At 37.8% G+C, this 18,637-nt stretch overlaps 1 protein-coding gene across 6 annotated transcripts in view; it reads right to left on the minus strand.

Annotated features, from left to right (window-relative positions):
* IPO11 (importin 11) overlaps window positions 1-18,466 on the minus strand; it is a 213,332-nt gene extending 194,866 nt beyond the window's left edge. For 5 of the 6 annotated variants that reach the window (XR_009054785.1, XM_057742725.1, XM_057742689.1 and 2 more), the window contains exon 1: window positions 18,340-18,466. Coding sequence is in view for 4 of the 6 variants with exons in the window: in XM_057742725.1 (XP_057598708.1) it covers window positions 18,340-18,342 (3 nt within the window). In the remaining 2 variants the exon portion in view is untranslated. Of the gene's footprint in view, window positions 1-9,436; window positions 9,581-18,339 lie in introns of those variants that run through there. The other variant, XM_057742699.1, reaches the window with a different exon arrangement.
* Window positions 18,467-18,637: the final 171 nt, after the last annotated feature.

Here is an 18,637-nt window from a genome sequence, read left to right on the forward strand (position 1 = left end):
CTGCAAATATTCAGCTCTACAAATTCTTACTACATGACATTTATAAAGATGAGAGTTTAAAACATTTAACAGTCTGAGAAAAATGAAATTAAGAAAAAAATTCTGATGTATTATTGACTTCCCTTTAAGCTTCACATACATGTATATTGTACACTTCCATCACGTAAGAGAAAAATAAATTTGTTAGCAATAATGTGTTTAACTTCACTTTGAAATCTTTTCCATGAAAGTTTCCACATCAACTTGTTTCTTTACCAGATAATGTCCTACTAGATCTACTATTTTTAAAGATATAAAAATAAACTGATTAATCTGCAGTGCCACCTGATGGTAAGAAATAAATAGCACATCCCAAGGAGTATGTCTTAAGCATCCTTTTCCCTTCAGCAACAGGGGAGGAGAAGGACACTGGAATTCTCAATGACCACTTGGCCAGGACAACCACCTGCAAGGTGGCAGGACAATCTTACGGCAAAGGTTTTCAGGGCAAAGAATGCTGAGAAAAGTGCTCCTGAGGGAAAGAAATGAATGGGAGCCTAAAGAATAACGTAACACAAGATGGGACTGAAAACACGAAAATGAAAACTTCACACTGAGGCAAAACATGACAACCAACCTTACAGCACTGCCTCTACATCTGTACTTAAATACTGCATCATTAAAAATACTCTCTTCTTGGGAATTCCCTGGCAGTCCAGTGCTTAGGACTCCATGCTTTCACTGCTGAGGAGCTGGGTTCAATTCCTGGTCAGGGAACTAAGATCTCACAGACCACACAGCACGGCCAACAAAAAAAGAAAAAGATTAAAAATACTCTCTTCTCTAGCAAAAGAAAATGTGAGATGAAGACATAAATGTGTTTGAGCTTTACACAAAATAAATACGACAGAGCATAAGAAAATGTAATATTCATAAGCAATGTTTTAGCATCTTGAGACTGAGACATTGCAGAACAGGAACAGGCAGAGTGACATGAAGAGCGGGATGAAATCACCTAAGGAGAAAAACATGCAGTAGTCCACAAATATTCAGAAAAGGAAGAAAGGCCAGATTCAAGCCATTGAGAGGGTGACATAATAACTTGAAAGCTCCAATGTTCCTACTGGAAGAATAGGTAGTGGGCAAATAAAAACTTGAATGGCCAGTAGCACTTTTGGTGAAATGTATCAGCAATATAGTATTTACCATGAATTACTGGAACATTTCTACAGAGAAATGTGAAGAAGATGTCATTTTTTTCAAAAATAGTTAAATTCCTGCAACTCAAATCATGATCTATAGCCCAAAGTCTATGAAAAGAAGAAAAGGCAAAAAAACACATTCTTGAGGAATTATGGATAGGAAATATTACAAAATTGTTATACTGTCTAGAGTCAAAAGCAAACTAGAAAAAGACAGTGTGTCAAAGACAAGAAAGAAATGAATTTCTGTGAAGACCAGGGGAAGAGTTCAAACATAATCAAAACAGAAAAGTTATCATATGAGAAAGCTTAAAGAAAGGGACATTTTATTACTTTGAGAACCCAAAATCTTAAAGCAGTATGTCAAAGAAACAGTTAAACCTGAATCTGACCAAGCTTCTAGACAACACGATCAATGTAGTTAGAGCAGAAGTAGGTGGAGGTAAGATGAAATAAGATTGACCATGAGCTGATAATTGTTAAACCTGGGTGGTGAGTAGATAAGGGTTAATGATACAATTCTGCCTACTGTATGTTTTTTAAACTGGCAGCTAATGGACCATGATACAGAGAATACTAAAGCTGTTGCTCACTCCTGACATCACCTGCTCTGGGAGTCTTTAACTGCACTAGATAGTAAGGCATTTGTTCCTCCACATCACTCTTCTCTATAGAACATACTTCTATTACTACATCCATTTCCTTGTTACTTGAGTCCCATCTACAAAATCACAAGCTGCTTAAAGACAAGAATTGTGTTTTATTCAACTATACATGCCAGCACCTAACACAGCGTTAAGGCTATAGCAAATGCTCAGTAAATGTTTGATGAACTGAACAAAGCAATAATGTGATTGCAATTTCTAAGAGTGGCAGGCTCTTGTGAAAATGTGAAAAATGTGAAAAAGAGGTCAAAGAAACAACAATATTTCTGGAAGTACAGGAATTATATCACAGTAAGGAGAAATATCTATAAAAAATACTACAAAGGTAAACAGTATGCTGAACAGGTAAAAAATAATGAATGAAGGAATAAATGAATGAACAGTTCACTCAGTATCTTCACCTACTGAAATGCGGCACATTGAGCCAATAGATTTTAACAATGCTTTTCACTGGGAATACCTAACATCTTTTGTTCTAATCTTGTCCTCTCAATCAGGTGTCTGATACTTATTGGCTTATCATTAGACTTTTCCACATTTCACTCATTCACTCAAATATTTATTTAACACCTACAAATACCAGACATTATTCAAGGCACTTAAGATACAACAGTGAACTAAAAAGACAAATCCCTGCTCTCATGGAGAGTAAAGTCTAGTGGTTGGAGACAGAGAAATAAAAGTGTAAATTATATAGTATGTAAGAAGACAGTATACAGTGCCTGGAGGCAGCTGTGACAGAAGTCCTGTCCAATAAACCCACTGGAAGTTTTTAGTATAATAGCACTGATAAACTTCAGTAAGTCTCTTTCCTGTTTGGTATACATGAGAGTCCCCCATGACTGAACATCTCCTCAAAGGAAAAGTTAAGGAGCTTATCCTAAACTATAGTAACACCCACCAACGCAGTGTCAGCAGTGAGGCCCCAACTAGTGTCACCACCACCTTCTTTGACATCTCTTCAGAGGAAAGAAAAAAATACACCTCTGTATAAAAGCAATTATGCTTATTGGTTTCAAAGTTCCTTCTCTGATGTCAAACAAACAGCTGTAAGCTTGATTTTGGGCAAGATACTGTTCTTTGAATGGCAGTAATAACACAGCCTAAATTTAAGAGACCGTAAGTGACCAAATTTTAGTCAAAACTTTTTGCTGTTACAGGATCATCAGTCCTCTCTAAATATATATATCGTTGATTGGTAGTTTCCAATGACTGATCCAGGATATCATATAACTCGTCTAAGAAGAATCTCATTCCTGTTGTGAGAGTTTAGCCTTAGGACTCACTTGCATTTATAAAAATTCACTCATTAAAACATGTATAGGCTGTGTGCCCAGTAACACCCTCAAAATTAGAAACCGTTCTACATTTTATCGTTAAAATAAAGTTTTGATTCATTAAAATCATTTTATATCACCTTGGAGCCATCCATATCAGTTCTCTACACAATAAGTATATCTTGTTTAAGCATTTTGTTTTACTGACCAAGAAACTGTGTCCCAAAAAAGTTAAAAAGATAAACTGTGACTCCTGTACAGTCACAGGCAAATTGGTGACATTTCTGGGAACCTAGAATTCAAGTCTCCTATCCCAACCCAATACCCTCTACTGACTAACACATTTTTCCTTTTGATCACAGTGTAGTCAAATACCAAGTGAAATTAACTGTTTTTTAAAAAATCTTTAGACCTGGAACCAAAATACAGTGTCAAGACTACAGTTTATCTTCCTGATAAATTTTACCACAGCAAAATTGAAAACCAAAGTTAAAAGAGTCAGTGAAAATACCATACAAAGTTAACGAGCTGAATATTAGAAGAAATTTTAAATGACTAAGACAGACAAAGGATTACTATACAGAATATACAAGGAATGTCTGTAAATGAACAAAACAAGAAACAGAAAACTGGACAAGGATATAAATAGACAATTCACAGATGGGAAAAGGCAAATGCTTAATAAATATCAGAACGGATAGATGCTACCTCACTGGTTATCTCACTTAAAAATGAGATATTACTTTATAATCATCAGATTGGTAAAAATTACAAAGTCTGAAAATATTCGGTGCTGGCAAGAATGTATGTAAATAGAAACCTTTATGCACTGCTGCTAGGAGTATACATTAGTAAAATCACTTTGGAGAGCAATCCTGTCATCACAAATGAAATGTGTTTGTGTGAGTACACCTATGATCAGATAATATCCTACGACCCAGCAGTTTCACACTTGGTTTTATAACTAAAGAAATTCCTGCACAGGCACATGAGGAAGAGACAGGATAAGGGTGTTTGCCTTGGAGTTGTCTACAGTAAGAGAGAGCTAGAGACAATATGCTGTCCATCTTTAGTGGAACAGATACATATACTATATCTTATCCTCCCCTTGTAGAATGTGCTCCCTCTAGCTGGAAAACTCTTTTGCCTCTAAACATCTGCATGTCTTGCTCTTTAGCTTCAATCCAGTTTCTGCTCAAATTGTCAACTAATCAAATAAGTCTTCCTTGACTGCCCAATCTAAAATAGTTTACCTTTCAATCCAGAATCTCTCTAGTCTGGATATCCTTCCTTCTATTTTCTAATCCTCTGTTATCTCTGCATAACACTTTAACTGTCTGACATTCTAATACATATGTATTTATTGTCCATAATTCCAATTAGAATTTAAGATCCAGAGACCAGGGACTTTGATTTGTTCAAAGGAGTATCACCAGAATCTAGAATTAGTACTTGGCACATAGAAAGTGATGAATATTTGTTAAATAAATGAATTCAGGGGCTTCCTAGGTGGCACAGGGGTTGAGAGTCCACCTGCCAATGCAGGGGACACAGGTTCGATCCCTGCTCTGGGAAGATCCCACATGCTGCGGAACGACTGAACTCGTGAGCCACAACTGTTGAGCCTGCGCTTTGGAGCCCGTGAGCCACAGCTGTTGAGCCTGTGTGCTGCAGCTGCTGAGGCCCGCATGCCTAGAGCCCATGCCCTGCAACAGGATAAGCCAATTCAATGAGGAGCCCGCACACCTCGCGCACCACAACAGAGTGGCCCCCACTGGCCGCAGCTAAAAAGAAAGCCTGCACACAGCAAAAAAGACCCAATGCAGCCAATAAAATAAATAAATAAATAAATTTATTTTAAAAATAAATAAATGAATTCAATGACTATACCCTAATCTCCACTTATAGCTTTGAAAAGTCACAAAAATGAACCCAAGTCTCTGACTTTTCAAGCCCACTCAGTATAACCTTCCAGGGTATATAACATTCCACAATCTTTTCAACTCCCTGGTAATTCAACTTGCATTCTCAGTACTCAGCAATGAAGCAGCTTCTCCTGGCCAGGCCCTACTCCGAGAAATAAATAAGGGAATCTTTGCATTCAAGTCCAGACAGGAAAAAAAGACAATTACAATATAGTATAACGTCAGAAAAAGACCTACCTCACTCTAGCAAGGCTGGGGAAGGCTTCCCAGAGGGGAGCGAGACAGCATTTGTGCTGAGTAGAAGTTATCTATATAACACACATTATAGGTATTTGTCTGACAAGTGATGGGTACATTCTAGGCAGAAGACACACAACATATAAATGTCTCAATTTTAAAAAACATTCTAATGCTTTTGAAGAACTGTAAACAATTTAGCATGACAAAAGAATGTGAGGCAGGAAATAACAGAAGGTGAAAACAAACAGCAAGCAAGGCTCAAATCATTACCGTCCCAATTTCCTAGGCTTGGTAGTTTGGATTTTTATCTGAAAGTCTGCATAGAAGGACTGCAGAATAACAGCATAATCTGCCTACAAAAAAAGGAAGGGTACAGAGGGATGGTATGCATCCTTAGAAGCATGGAAATTATTTAGAAGGTTTACAAAGAAGCCCAGATAATAATGATAATCCGAATCACGGTAGTAGCCACAAAGAAAAAGTAGATGAAAGAGGTAAAACAAGATTTGGTAATAATTATATAGTTAAGTGGGAGAAAGTTAGCACATAAAGGTAATAACTGGGAAGAGTTAAAGATTCTGGGCATCTCCAACTGAGTTAGCTGCAGGCAAGAATGACAGGAGGAAGAAAAGCAACTTCAGAAAGGGTGAGATACGTCTTTTTTTTTTTTTTTGACACGAGTTTAAGGTATCTTAAGACAACCACAATGTGTCAGAGCTGAAGAGGGATCTGTGCTAAACAGATTCGGGAGTCATCAATATAGATACAGAAGTTGAAGTAATAAGCGATGAAAATCTTCAAGGAGAGTGGCAGAGACAGAAAAGAGCAGAAGACAGTACTCCAGAGTGAAATGAATATTTAAAATGATCAAAGAGAGAAAAATATACCAAGGAAAGGCTGACCAGGATATAGAAGGAACATAAGGAGACTACAGTGCCACAGAAACATAAGAGAGTTTCAAGGAGAACTAGTCAAAATGTCAAATGATTAAAAAGACTCCATTAGATTTCAGAATAAGGAGATCAACAGTGACCATCACCCCCATCAAATTCAGTGACTGCAGTGGACTGGCAGGCTTCAACAAACTGAAAAATACATACATACATACATACATACATACATAAGAAGGTAGAGAAAATGAATAAAGACAACTTTTTCAAGAAACTTAAGGGAAATTACAGATAAAATTGAAGAGGAACCTAGAGTGAAAACGGTGTATTTGAAACGAGTGCATTTAAATTCTGGTAAGTTAGTACCAGTTGAGAGTAAAAGATAACCAAGTGTTATGGACTAAACTGTATTCCCCAAAATTCGTATGTTGGAGCTCTAACCTTCAGTATCTCCAGTACTGAAGATAAGATTTTTCAAAATGTGATTAAGTTAAAACGAGACCATCAGAGTGGCCTCTCATCCAACATGACTGGTGTTTTAATGAGAAAAAGAGACACTAGAGGTGCTAGTGCACAAAGGTACAACCATGTAAAGAGGCAGAAAGAGGGTGGTGATCTGTAACTCAAAGAGAGAGGCCTCAGAAGAAACCAATTCTGCCCTAACCTTGGTCATGGACTTCCAGCCTCCAGAACTGTGAGAAAATAAATTTCTGTTGTATAAGCCACCCAGTCTCTGCTTTTTGTTATGTGAGCCCTAGCAAACTAATACACCAAGGAAACATTGTCCCTGAGGAGAAAAAAAACTCAGAACACAATTAGAGATGAACAGGTAGAGGTAGACAACTATGCAGGTGAAAGAGGGCAAAAAGCAATGAAGTTCCCACCAATGTATTGCATTTCTCTGTGAAGCAGAAGGTAACATTATCTAGGAAAGATTAAGGAAGGAAGCAGGTGGTGAGCTAATAACCAGCATGGGAAACAAGAGTAGTTACTAAAGACACACAGGATTATCAGGCTGCCTTTCCATTGGTCAATAATTGCTTGTTACTGAAGGAATACCTCACTGTCATTCACGAATGCTTTAGTTCAGTTTTAATAAGGTGAACTCTAGCAGTAACTAGCAAAAGAAATGCACTGCAATAAATCGGAACCTGGGTTAAAAAACCTAGATAATATATGACCTTGTGCAAGTCACTTACCATTGCTGGGCCTTAAGTGTCTTCAACGAGACAAATCAGACTTGAAAATCAGCATAAGATCACCTCAGATTACAAATAAAAGTGCTATAATTTTTATGCGGGTTTGTGCATGACCTTGGTCTTCAACTTTTACCAACCAAATTAGTGTGTCTAAAGCTGTAATGTACCTTCATATCATCTGGAGAGCTTGTTAAAATGCAGATTTTGATTCGGTAGCTCTGGGGTTAAGCCTGAGATAGTGCATTTCTAACAAACTTTCAAGTGATGCCATATATCACATTCTGAACTGCAAGGGTGTAGAACACTGACCCAGCTAAAGTTCTACAAAGCTTATAATTGTCAGCTTATCCGTAATCAGCCTGATATTGAGAAAAGCAAGCAAAAACACTCCAGACTCACACCTGCACAAAATGTGTCTTGCCATTCCCTAAAACACTCTGAAATTAACTGACAGTCCCCATTTGGTGCAGACAGGAAAAGAAAGGAATGATAGGAAAAGAAAGGAATTGCCATGAGTAACTCTAAATTAGGAGAAACCCAAGATTAAATACAAACACACATGTACACATATATGCAACACAAAGGTTAAAACCTATCTAATCAAACATATTTTCTTCCTCAGAATATGAACACTTCTGGAAAAACACACGTACTTATCTCTTGAAAAATCTTCAGTATACTTTAACTGCCACATGTCTAAGAAGATTCTTCTGCATTCTGGTTTGATCCTGAATGCAAACACATTCCACAATGTCACGAAACCTAAAGATTTTTACATTAATTCCCAAATGATCTTCACCTATTTGTTTAGAATCTTCAATCGTATTATCACAGCTAAATTTGTGTTGAGAACTCTCTTCTGCTTTAGGAAGTGTAACTAGGGCAGAGACAGCCCAACTGCCCTAGGGCTATAATATACCGCCACAAATCATTGCTATAATTAAACTGTTTCTACTATTCCCTGTGCTAGGGAATACGGGGGAGGGGAGGAATTCCGCAATCCTATCACAACCAATAGGGAGAGATTTTCAATCTAATTTCACAGAAATGTCCTTCAGTGACGAAAGATGTAAGAAAAAAATGTCATGAAATGAATGTCATATCGTAGTCGCTCTGCCTTTAACCTGAAGCCTCTGTACTGAATAGAGAAATCCGAAATACCGTGAAAATGAGGGAATGAGCTCCCTAACCAAGAAAAATTAAAAAACATTATGGCTGTAAACTGCTCTTCCTTATTCCCTTCTGAAGAATAACCAAATCGCAAGGGCACTACCGCACTACAACTGAGCCCCTTTAAATGGAGTGGGGAGGGGAGATGTCAACTGCAATCTTGGCACCAGGAGGCAATTTAGCAGTCCTACCTATCTAGTCAAGTCACTCTGAAAAAATAATACTTCCCTCATTCGCCACCATGTCACAAAAGGATTTTTTTTTTAATTGACAAAATGCAACGGGCCTCAAAATACTTTTGCTGAATCACAAATACCCTCAAATTATAAAGCTGCAGAAGTCGCTGGGCTCGAGCACTGCCGGCCATACCTCAGCAAGTAAGCTCCTCTATGAAAATGTATAACTTCCTTCACTTGTTCATTAAAGGCAAGCAAGGGTCTAACGGTCAATTAAAGCGTTCACAGTATTGCCATTAGCAGCAGTACCGTGGGTACCATAACAACATACAGTGGTTTTATACTAAAGAGGACCACGTTCTCTGAGAAGTGGAACCACCTATCCCCCAAGGGCAAATGCACCACCCTGGCCCGCAACCGCAGCCACAATGAGCACCCTACGTCCTCATTTTAGCACCCAGTCCCTGCCTCCTCGCGCCCTGATTCCTCCCCGACCATGCTTCCCGCTCCCGGGCTCACTGGGGCAGCCTCGAGCTCCCAGGGGTCCTTGAGGTAACAGAAGGCCAAGCCTGCAGGCCGCCCTCAGCTCGCTACCGCTATGCCTGGCCTTCTACTAGCCACCCGTTCTTCCCTCGCCTCTCGGGTCTCCGCTGCCCAGCCCACTCCTCTCTTCCACTCGCACGCGCTCTGGGGCTCTCAGGCCGGGGCCTCACCGTTTGGTTCGATCCGGAATGGCCCGGCTCTCCCGCTTCCACGCCCCAACACGAAGCGGCGTTGGCTGGTCCTGCGCCCCACGCTTCCAGTCCACACGCCGCCGCCTACTGATGCCGAAATCGGCTTCTAGGAACGCGCCATGTTCAGCGTCGCGGCTCCAAACGACGCGGGCGCGCCAAAACTGCGTCACGGACACCCGGAGCGCGTGGACGATGCCAAGGGAGAAGGCGATAGGACAACGGCGAAAGAGAGGGAGGGGCTATCCCTTCGAAACCCGAGGCGCCGGGAATCCAAGGAAGGCTCGGTGCGCTTGCGCAATATAGAAAGCGGGGAGTCCGGACGCGGCGCGATCTGTAACCATGGAAACCATAGCTCCGCTTTGCCCCACTCGCGGGAAAATAGTCTCCTGGGCTGATTGAAGCTTAAATCAGAATCATTTTCCCTCTCTTATTTTACATATCAGCAACCAAAGTTCATTGTTTTACGGATCTGTCTCGGTAGAGAATTATTTAAAATAATCCTACTCTCAGCAGTCAACCCTCCGATGAATATTTGCTTTTTTAAGGTCCTAAACTTGCTGGGCACTCCGGTCCAGAACAATAGCAAGGGTGTAAAGATTAAAAGGAAATAAATCCAGTTCCCTCAGCCTCTGTTACTAACTAGTTTAGTGACCTAAGTTTTCTTACATTTAGAAAAAATTGGTTGTAAGGAAATAGTGTTCATAAACATTAATAAAAATAATAGATAACATTCATTAATCACTTAGAATATTCCAGGTACAGTTCTAAGATCTTCAGATGAATCATGTATTTAAATCCTTAAAACAACCCTATGAGGTGGTTTTTATTATGCCCACTTTACAAATGAAGAAGCTGAAGTATAGAGAGATCAAGCAACCTGCCTAAGTTCACACAGCTAGTAAGTAGTTAGTAGCAATGTTAGGATTTGAAACAGGCCTTGCATTAGAAGATATTCATCACACAAGGGCTAATTTTGAAAGTTAAAATATAAAAATTACCTCCATGACCACCAAAAGGAATGATTAAATCATGACACATGCATATATAATACAATACAAATTGGCCACTAAAAATTATGTTGAAAAGGGAATATAGCCAATATTGTATAATAACTATAAATAACTTTAAAAATTGTGAATCACTATATTGCACACCTATAACTTATATAATATACATCAACTATACTTCAATAAATAAAATTTTTAAAAGTTATGCTAAAAAATAATCTGAAAAAGAATGGATATATGTATATATATAACTGAATCACTTTGCTGTACACCTGAAACTAACAAAACATTGTAAATCAAGTATACTCCAATATAAAATAAAAATTAAATTAAAAAATTTTTAAATTACATTGACATGTTAACATGTTCACAATGCATTAGGGCAAGAGTTGGTTACCAAACAATATGCTTGGTATGGTTCCATTTTTGGAAATAAATATATGCTAAAATGTTAAGAAGGTTTGTCACTAGTTGGACGGTATTATGGGCATATTTTATATTTTAATTTATTTTGCTTGATTGTATCTTCTGGTATTACTGAAAGGTAATGCTTCTCAAATTTAAATATGCATAGAATCACATGGGGATCTTGTTAAAATACAGATCCTGATTCAGGTGGTATGAGGTGGGGCTCGAGAGTCTTCATTTCTAATGAATTTCCAGTTAATGGTGCTCTCCATAGATCACACGTTGTATAACAAGGCTGTAAGAGAAATGCAATAAAGTGGGGAAAAATTACTTAATTTTAATTAAAATGAAAAAATTGGTTTAGAAGTATCCTTTCTATTTGGAATAATGGGTTCTTCAGATATTGAAGGAAAGCTGTAACTTAGAAAAATGCACATGCATAAATTTTGCCTACAATTTCAGGGCACCAAATTAAGATGCACTTGGAGGTCCTAGCTTCAGCTACTATGAATGTAAAATCCAGCAATATAGTATGAACAAAACAAATATGTACAGCTGGATAAATAATCTCATAAGACTACATTTTGTTGCTATATTCTCATATTCTCACGTTCTTTGGAGAAAAAGACAAATATTAATTTAAATTAAATGATCATTGGGCTGTTCAGAACATATCTAAAATATAAATATATACTCAGTGCTTTCCCCGCAAAATGGCTGAAAACTAAAAAGAGAAAGCAGAAAGGTGATGAAGCAAATGCTAAGTTAAAGAAACATAAGCTTGGACTTCCCTGGTGGTGCAGTGGTTAAGAATCTGCCTGCCAATGCAGAGGACACAAGTTCGAGACCTGGTCCCAGAAGATCCCACATGCCAAGGAGCAACTAAGCCCATGCACCACAACTACTAAGACCACGAGCTGCAACTACTGAAGCCCACGCACCTAAAGCCTGTGCTCCACAACAAAAGAAGCCACTGAAATGAGAAACCCGCGCAGGCAACAAACAGTGGCCCCCCACTCGCCACAACGAGAAAAAGCCTGTGCGCAGCAAGAAAGACCCAATGCGGGCAAAAAAAAAAAAGATAAATTAAATAAATAAATTGATTAATTAATTAATATAAAATACTGAAAAGAAACATTAGCTTCTCTCACCCCTCAGTCTCAAGTAGGTTCCAAGAAACAGATAAACATAACACCAATGCAAGTCATGTGCCTCTATGATATCATGATCGGTAACTTCTAAATATTTCCTATGTGCCAGGTACTGTTATGTTTTTTAAGTGCCTGGCGTTGAACTGTAGACATTTCATATAAAGTATTTTATTCTCCTTATCACCACCTATATGGAGATTATTCTTTCCCTCATTTTACAGATTAGAAGACGATGCTCATGTGAATTAAGTAATTTCAAATTCTTAAGTGGCGTAGCACAGTCTCAAACTTAGATACATGCTTTGTGAGAGGTAGAATAAATGACAGTCAAATCCAAGTCCATAAAACCTGTGAATATATTACTTTTCATGGCAAAAGGGACTTTACTAACATGATTAAATTAAGAATCTTGAGATGGGAATATTATCTTGTGGGCCTAATGTATTTACAAGGCTCTTTATAAAAGGGAGACAGAAGTATCAGAGAGAGAGATGTGACCTTGGAAGCAGAGGTCAGAGCAACATGGGGCCATGTGTCAAGGAATGCAGGCAGCCTAGAGAAGCCTGGGAAAGTCAAGGAAATGGATTCTCCCCTACAGCCTCTGTAAGAAACTCAGTCCTGGAGATGATTTTAGACTTCTGACCTTCAGAACTCTCAGACAATAAATTTGTGTTGCTTTAAGCTACTGTTTGTGGCAATTTTTTATAGCAGCAATAGAAAACTATTATGTGCTTTCAAGTAGTAGGGTTTCCAATTTGTTACTCTTCACTTAATATTGAAACTTGGGTAAAACTGGGTCTTGGGCAACTCCATAATATAGTTCACTAGCTGCTTATAAATTAACTCATTAGAAACTTACCAGGTTAGGAAAATAAGTCTGTGAGAAACTAATTGATCTGCCCTTGGTAATATAATTTTGTAGCAGCTTCAGTTTTGTTTATAATTTTTTAAAAACTTGAAACAATACAAATGTCTTTCACTAAGGATTGATAACATAAATTATGGTCTATTCATACAATGAAATACTCTCTACCTGTTAAGAATGGTGATATAGATTTATATTCATTAACATTAAAAAGATGTTCATCATATTTAGTTAGGAAAGAACAGTAGTTTAGAAGAATTTTATACATCCAAAAAGTCTTGGAAAATATCACTATGTTAATGGAAGTGAACTCTGAGGATAGGTTTCACTTTCTAAAATCTTTTTGTATTATCTAAAATTTTTTTGCGATGTTTAAGTATTACTTTAATAATCAAAGAAAAAAATATTTCTACTTTGGAAAAATAAATATAAGAATACTACGTAGCTATGTATTTCTTAAGGTGAAACAGCATTTTTCCATATTCTACTGGTAAGAATGATAATTGATTCAACTGTTTTAGAAAATAATCTATTAGTATATATTCAGAGACTAAAATGTTCATATATTTTGACTAAATAATTCCATTCTTGAAAATCTCTACTGGGGAAATAATCCAAAGTATAGAAAATATTTTACATAAATGCAGTAAAATGTGCATGGCTCTATTTTTTTTACAACAGTGGTATAAGAATGACTTAGTGAACTCTTACACATTCACAAGATGAAATCTTCTGCAGCAGCTTTCGATATTGATTATCAAGATTGTGTAATAACTGGGAAAAGTGCTTTTTATGATACTGTATTTTATGGAAAAAACAGTAAATTATATGACCTCAACTATGCAAAAATATGTATTGCTAAAACAGTAGGAGAAAACAGTGTGTGTAAAAATGTTCACAGAGGTTATCCCAGAATAGTGAGATTAGATGTAAATTTTTCATCTTCTTTCTACTTTCTGTATTTTCCAGGATTTTCGCAAGTTAAGTTTTTGATTTTGTTATTTCATTTACATCATAGTTATCCTATCTTTGGGCCCCAGGAAGCATGTAGAAGGGGAAAACAAAACGAGTTTTACTTACTGCACCTCTGTCATTAATTGTTACTTTGTACACAATTTATTCTTAAATTCACAGTAACCAAAGATTTAACTTTTTTAACTCCATACTTTAGAATTCACTTGAATCTTACATCAGCTGATTATTAAAGAGTGAAATTAAATTTTATCTAGAATGACTCAGCTAGTATCTTTTGCTTTCCTGCCATTCCACCAGTGATAAGAGTACAGTCCTCCCTTGGTATCTGCGGGGGAGTGATTTCAGGACCCTTCCTGGACACCAAAATCCACGAACCCCCAAGTCCCTTGCATGAGATGGCCTAGTAGTCTGGATCCCCTGCATCTGTGGATTCATAACCTGCAAATTGACTGTGATGGCAACATTCAGCTGTTAAGTAGAGACCAAGGGAGCCCACAAAAGGCAGGCTAGTGTCCTGCTGTGGCAAAGGCACAGGCTTCCACTACCCCTACTTCTGCTGCCAACTACCTGAAAGACCTTGAGCGAGTACCTTTACTTTCTATGAGATTCAGTTTCTTCATATGTAAAATAGCATAAGCATGCTTGCCCTAACAACTTCCCAGGGTTTCACTGAAAATCTAATTGTGTGGAAAGTACTTTGAAACCCATAAAATGCAATATGAAAGTATAATATATAAATACAAATATAAAAAAATAATATAAAATAGGCTGTTATAATCCACAAATAGAATTCTCAGTATAATAATTTTTCTGTTGTATTTGGAAAGCTTCAAAGTGCTTCATTTTGCAACAGGATATATATTATTTTATGGTAATAATATGAAAACTTTTATCTGACAGATGCTTTTGGAAGGTATCAATTATTAGATATCAGATCTTCACTAACAATTATTAGATATTCACTGACAATGCTTAGACTCATCATGCTGGTATTAAACGGAGAACAAAACCTTCTTTCTTAATTGTATTAATTTAAAATAGCATTTTAATAATCTGAAAAAAATTAGAACATTTTTTATTGAAGAATCTTGCTCATAATATTCAAGCTATATTACTTCTTTCAGCCAAATTTCATCACATTTTTCTGTTAAGATTTAGACAGCATAGTAGAAACTAAGTCTCTAGGTACTCTTTGAAATTATCCTACTTTGTAAGGCAGCACTTCATTTTAGTATTGGATATTGTCACAATAACAATATTTTTTTTTGTTCTAATCAAATTAAACAGCTTGATATTAAGTAGATTTCAATTTGACTTTGTTTTATCTTGTCCAGGTGAGTTATATTATTTTTTCATAGAAATATAGTATTTCAGTTAATAAATTTATGTTAAAAGTGTGAAATTCAAACATTCTTAATGTTTTTATACATTAAAAGCCTGTAAGAAACTAAAACCTATACAAGAAAATGCTCACAATGTTTTATTTTTATTCTTTATTATAGTCCCTGGCACATTAAGAATGTTATCATTTCAAGCATGCTGTGAATTTAAGCCTTTCCTACCAAAGCAAATGCTACTGTAATTCTTTTTCAAGTTATGATATATTTTATTAACAAAAACACACTATAAGCATGGCAGTGGATCAACTGTGCACACCCAAACTGAAAAATAATTCATTAGCAAAGTATATAAACACTAAGCAGAGAAGCAAAAAATTATTTTTTATAATTACAAAGCCATTCATAGCTGGAAAGATAACTCAAATAAATTCCAGCATAAATTGCCTGCTCATTTCTTTAATGCAGCTTATATCCCAGCATCACACATTCCCTAGGACTCATGGATCCATGCTGCACCCAATATTGTCTCACTTCTGAATGCTACCTTGGTACTAACAGGAAAAAAAAAATTGGATGGAATTTGGCCAGAATAATTAGCGATACCAATTATTAGAACAATTTCCCTGTAGTGATGAGGGTAGTCCTCGCCATTCTTTTTCACCTCTATAGAAATTCCTCAACCAACTATGGTATTTTAGTGCAGAAAATAGTGAATCCCTACCTTCAGTGTGCATCAGAATCTCCTAGAGGCTCTACTAAAAATGCATTTGCCAGGGCCAAATCCTATTGATCCAGAATGTTTAGGGTGGGCCTTGGGATTGTGAATTTTCATTACATGTGGTATTAGTCTGCTGGGGCTGCCAGAATAAAATTCCCCAGACTGGGTGGCTTAAATAACAGAACTTTATTTTCTCACAGTTCTGGAGGCTAGAAGCCCAAGATCAAGGTGCCAGCAGGGTTGGTTTTTCCTAAGGCCTCTCTTCTTAGCTTTCAGATGGCTGCCTTCTGGTTGTGTCCTCATATGGTCTTTCCTCTGTGCACACACACCCCTGGTGTGTCTTTGTTTGTCCCAGTTTCCTCCTTTCATAAGGATACCAGTCTACTGGATTAGGTCACACTCCAAAGGCCTTACTTTAACTTAGTCACCTCTTTTAAGGCCCTATGTCCAAATACAGTCACATCCTGAGGTACTAGATGTCAGGGCTTCAACATATAAATTTGGGGGGAACACAGTCCAACCCAAAACATGTGCCTTAGTGTTTCAGATACGGGTGACTCAAGGTTCACAGCTAAACAAACACCAGTTTAGTCTGCAGGTAAGCTAAATGTGCACAATCACCTCAGTCATTCAGTTTCACGTGGCTTATTATGTGACCTCTTCCAGGAGGATCTTGCTATTTTACTCCTAAAGAAAATAATTATTTGGTTTCCATCCTTACTGTCCACCATGCTATATAAAATAGCATCTCCCACCCATCCTGTTGATCTCTTTCTCCTCTACTTTACCTTTTCTTCACACTTTATCATCACCTGTCTGTTCTTCCTCACTAGAATGTAAGCTCCACTTTGTTTTGCTCACCACTGTACCCCCTGTGCGTAGAACAGTGACCCAGGAAGATGAGAGTGTCCTGGAGGTGATCTTGCATTCCTCTGTCAAGTAGAAAGCAAGGTTTTCAGATGAAAAGGGGTGTGGGTGGGAGGGTGGGAAGGGCGTGTAGGACAGGAGGCCTGAGAAGAATTAAGATTCGAAGATGCTTTATGGAGAATGGGAGAGTAAGATTAGAGGGAATTCAAGAAGAGCTGGCTAGGCAGGGTTCAAAATCCAGCTAAATGTGGAACCCAGGAATGCCTCCTATATGTACTGTTGTATGATCTCCAGCAGTTCTCACAGCTGGAGAGGAGTAGGGAAGGCAAAATGGTTATTTTCATTCCTCATTGACCACCATTGCTCCTTGGCATAATATCTGAGGCCCTTCACCATAAGTTCCTATTTACATCACCTGTTTATTTCTCAGTTATACCAAGTTTTTTTTTCTTCCTCAAATACCCTTGTATCTTGACTTTGTTAGTGTTGTTCCCTCTGAATTCTCATACTTTCCCTGGCTGACTTTTGTCTTTTAATGATTCAGCTCAAATATTATTTTGAAAATGTTCCCCAGTTTCCCCAAATATTAGCCATAGTGTTAAGATCATGCCTCTTTTAAAGCACACCTTCTTTGGAATACAGACCTAGGTTCAAGGTGCAGCTGTCATTTACTGCGTGATCTTGATCAAGATATTCAATATTTTTGTCCTTCGGTTTACTCATTTGTAAAATGAACACGACAAGCCCCTATTTTAGAGAACTGTTTGAAATAGTGAAATGAGATATCAGCAAATGGTGCTATTATTGTAATTATTTGCATGTCTTCCTTTCTTGATAGAAAGTTCTTTAAAAGCAGGGATCATGTCATGTTCATTATTTAACTCCTAACATTTGACACAGTGCCTGGCACACTGTAGATTCTCCAGAATTGTGGAATAAATTAATGATCAATGGAAATAAAGAGGTAGTTGAAGATGCTACGAGGGTATACAATTTTTTTCCTAAATTAGAATTACAGCAAAGAAAGAGCAAGGCTTGGGAATGCACACAATTAATTGAGCAGGGAAGAGCTGTCAGCTTTGGCAAAAGGAGAAAAAGATAGTTTCTTTAAGGAACTAAGGTACACACAGAAACATTAAAAACTGAGAACCATTACGCTGACAGGCAAAATAGATGTGGACATTGTATTCATGGAACTTACAGTCGGATACACTGTTCTATCACAACATCCAATGCATAACAATGACCACATTTACAGAGTTTTCGTACTTCTTGTCAACTCTCCCAACAGAATACACTTTGAAAAAAGCAGTTTCCTATTTAACTTTGAATCCCCAGCACTCAGCAGTGTTTAACACACAACTAGAGCTCAATATGCAAAGGTTGAGGAAATTAATGACGTGGCACAGAAGGAAGCAAAGCACCTAGTAGCTCTAGTGGAACCAGACACAATTACGTCCTCAGAGTTACTTTCCACAACTCAAGCAGCGGAGAACTCACTCCCCTAGAGGAGCAAGCCCCTCTTCCCTAGTTCCTGGAATTCTCACCCACCATCGGCTGGGAAACAGGAGCGAGGCACGTGACAGAAAGAAACCTTCTTTGGATTTCAGCGATTCAAGGACTTGGCCTGATAAAGCATCCACAGGCCTAACCGCATTATGCAACTTAAACTTCCTCCAATACCTTGAGGTACCGCACCAAAACCTATTTAACCAGCTCGGCGCTGGTAGAGGCGAGGCCCCGCCCGTGATTCTAAACTAGCCAATCCAAACTACCAGAATCGGTAGCGCGGTGTCTTCTGGGATCTGTAGGCTTCCGAGGTTAGGCTTTCCGGCAGCTTATGACTACA

This window comes from Hippopotamus amphibius, chromosome 1 (genome assembly GCF_030028045.1).
Source record: "Hippopotamus amphibius kiboko isolate mHipAmp2 chromosome 1, mHipAmp2.hap2, whole genome shotgun sequence".
Classification (NCBI taxonomy): domain Eukaryota; kingdom Metazoa; phylum Chordata; class Mammalia; order Artiodactyla; family Hippopotamidae; genus Hippopotamus; species Hippopotamus amphibius.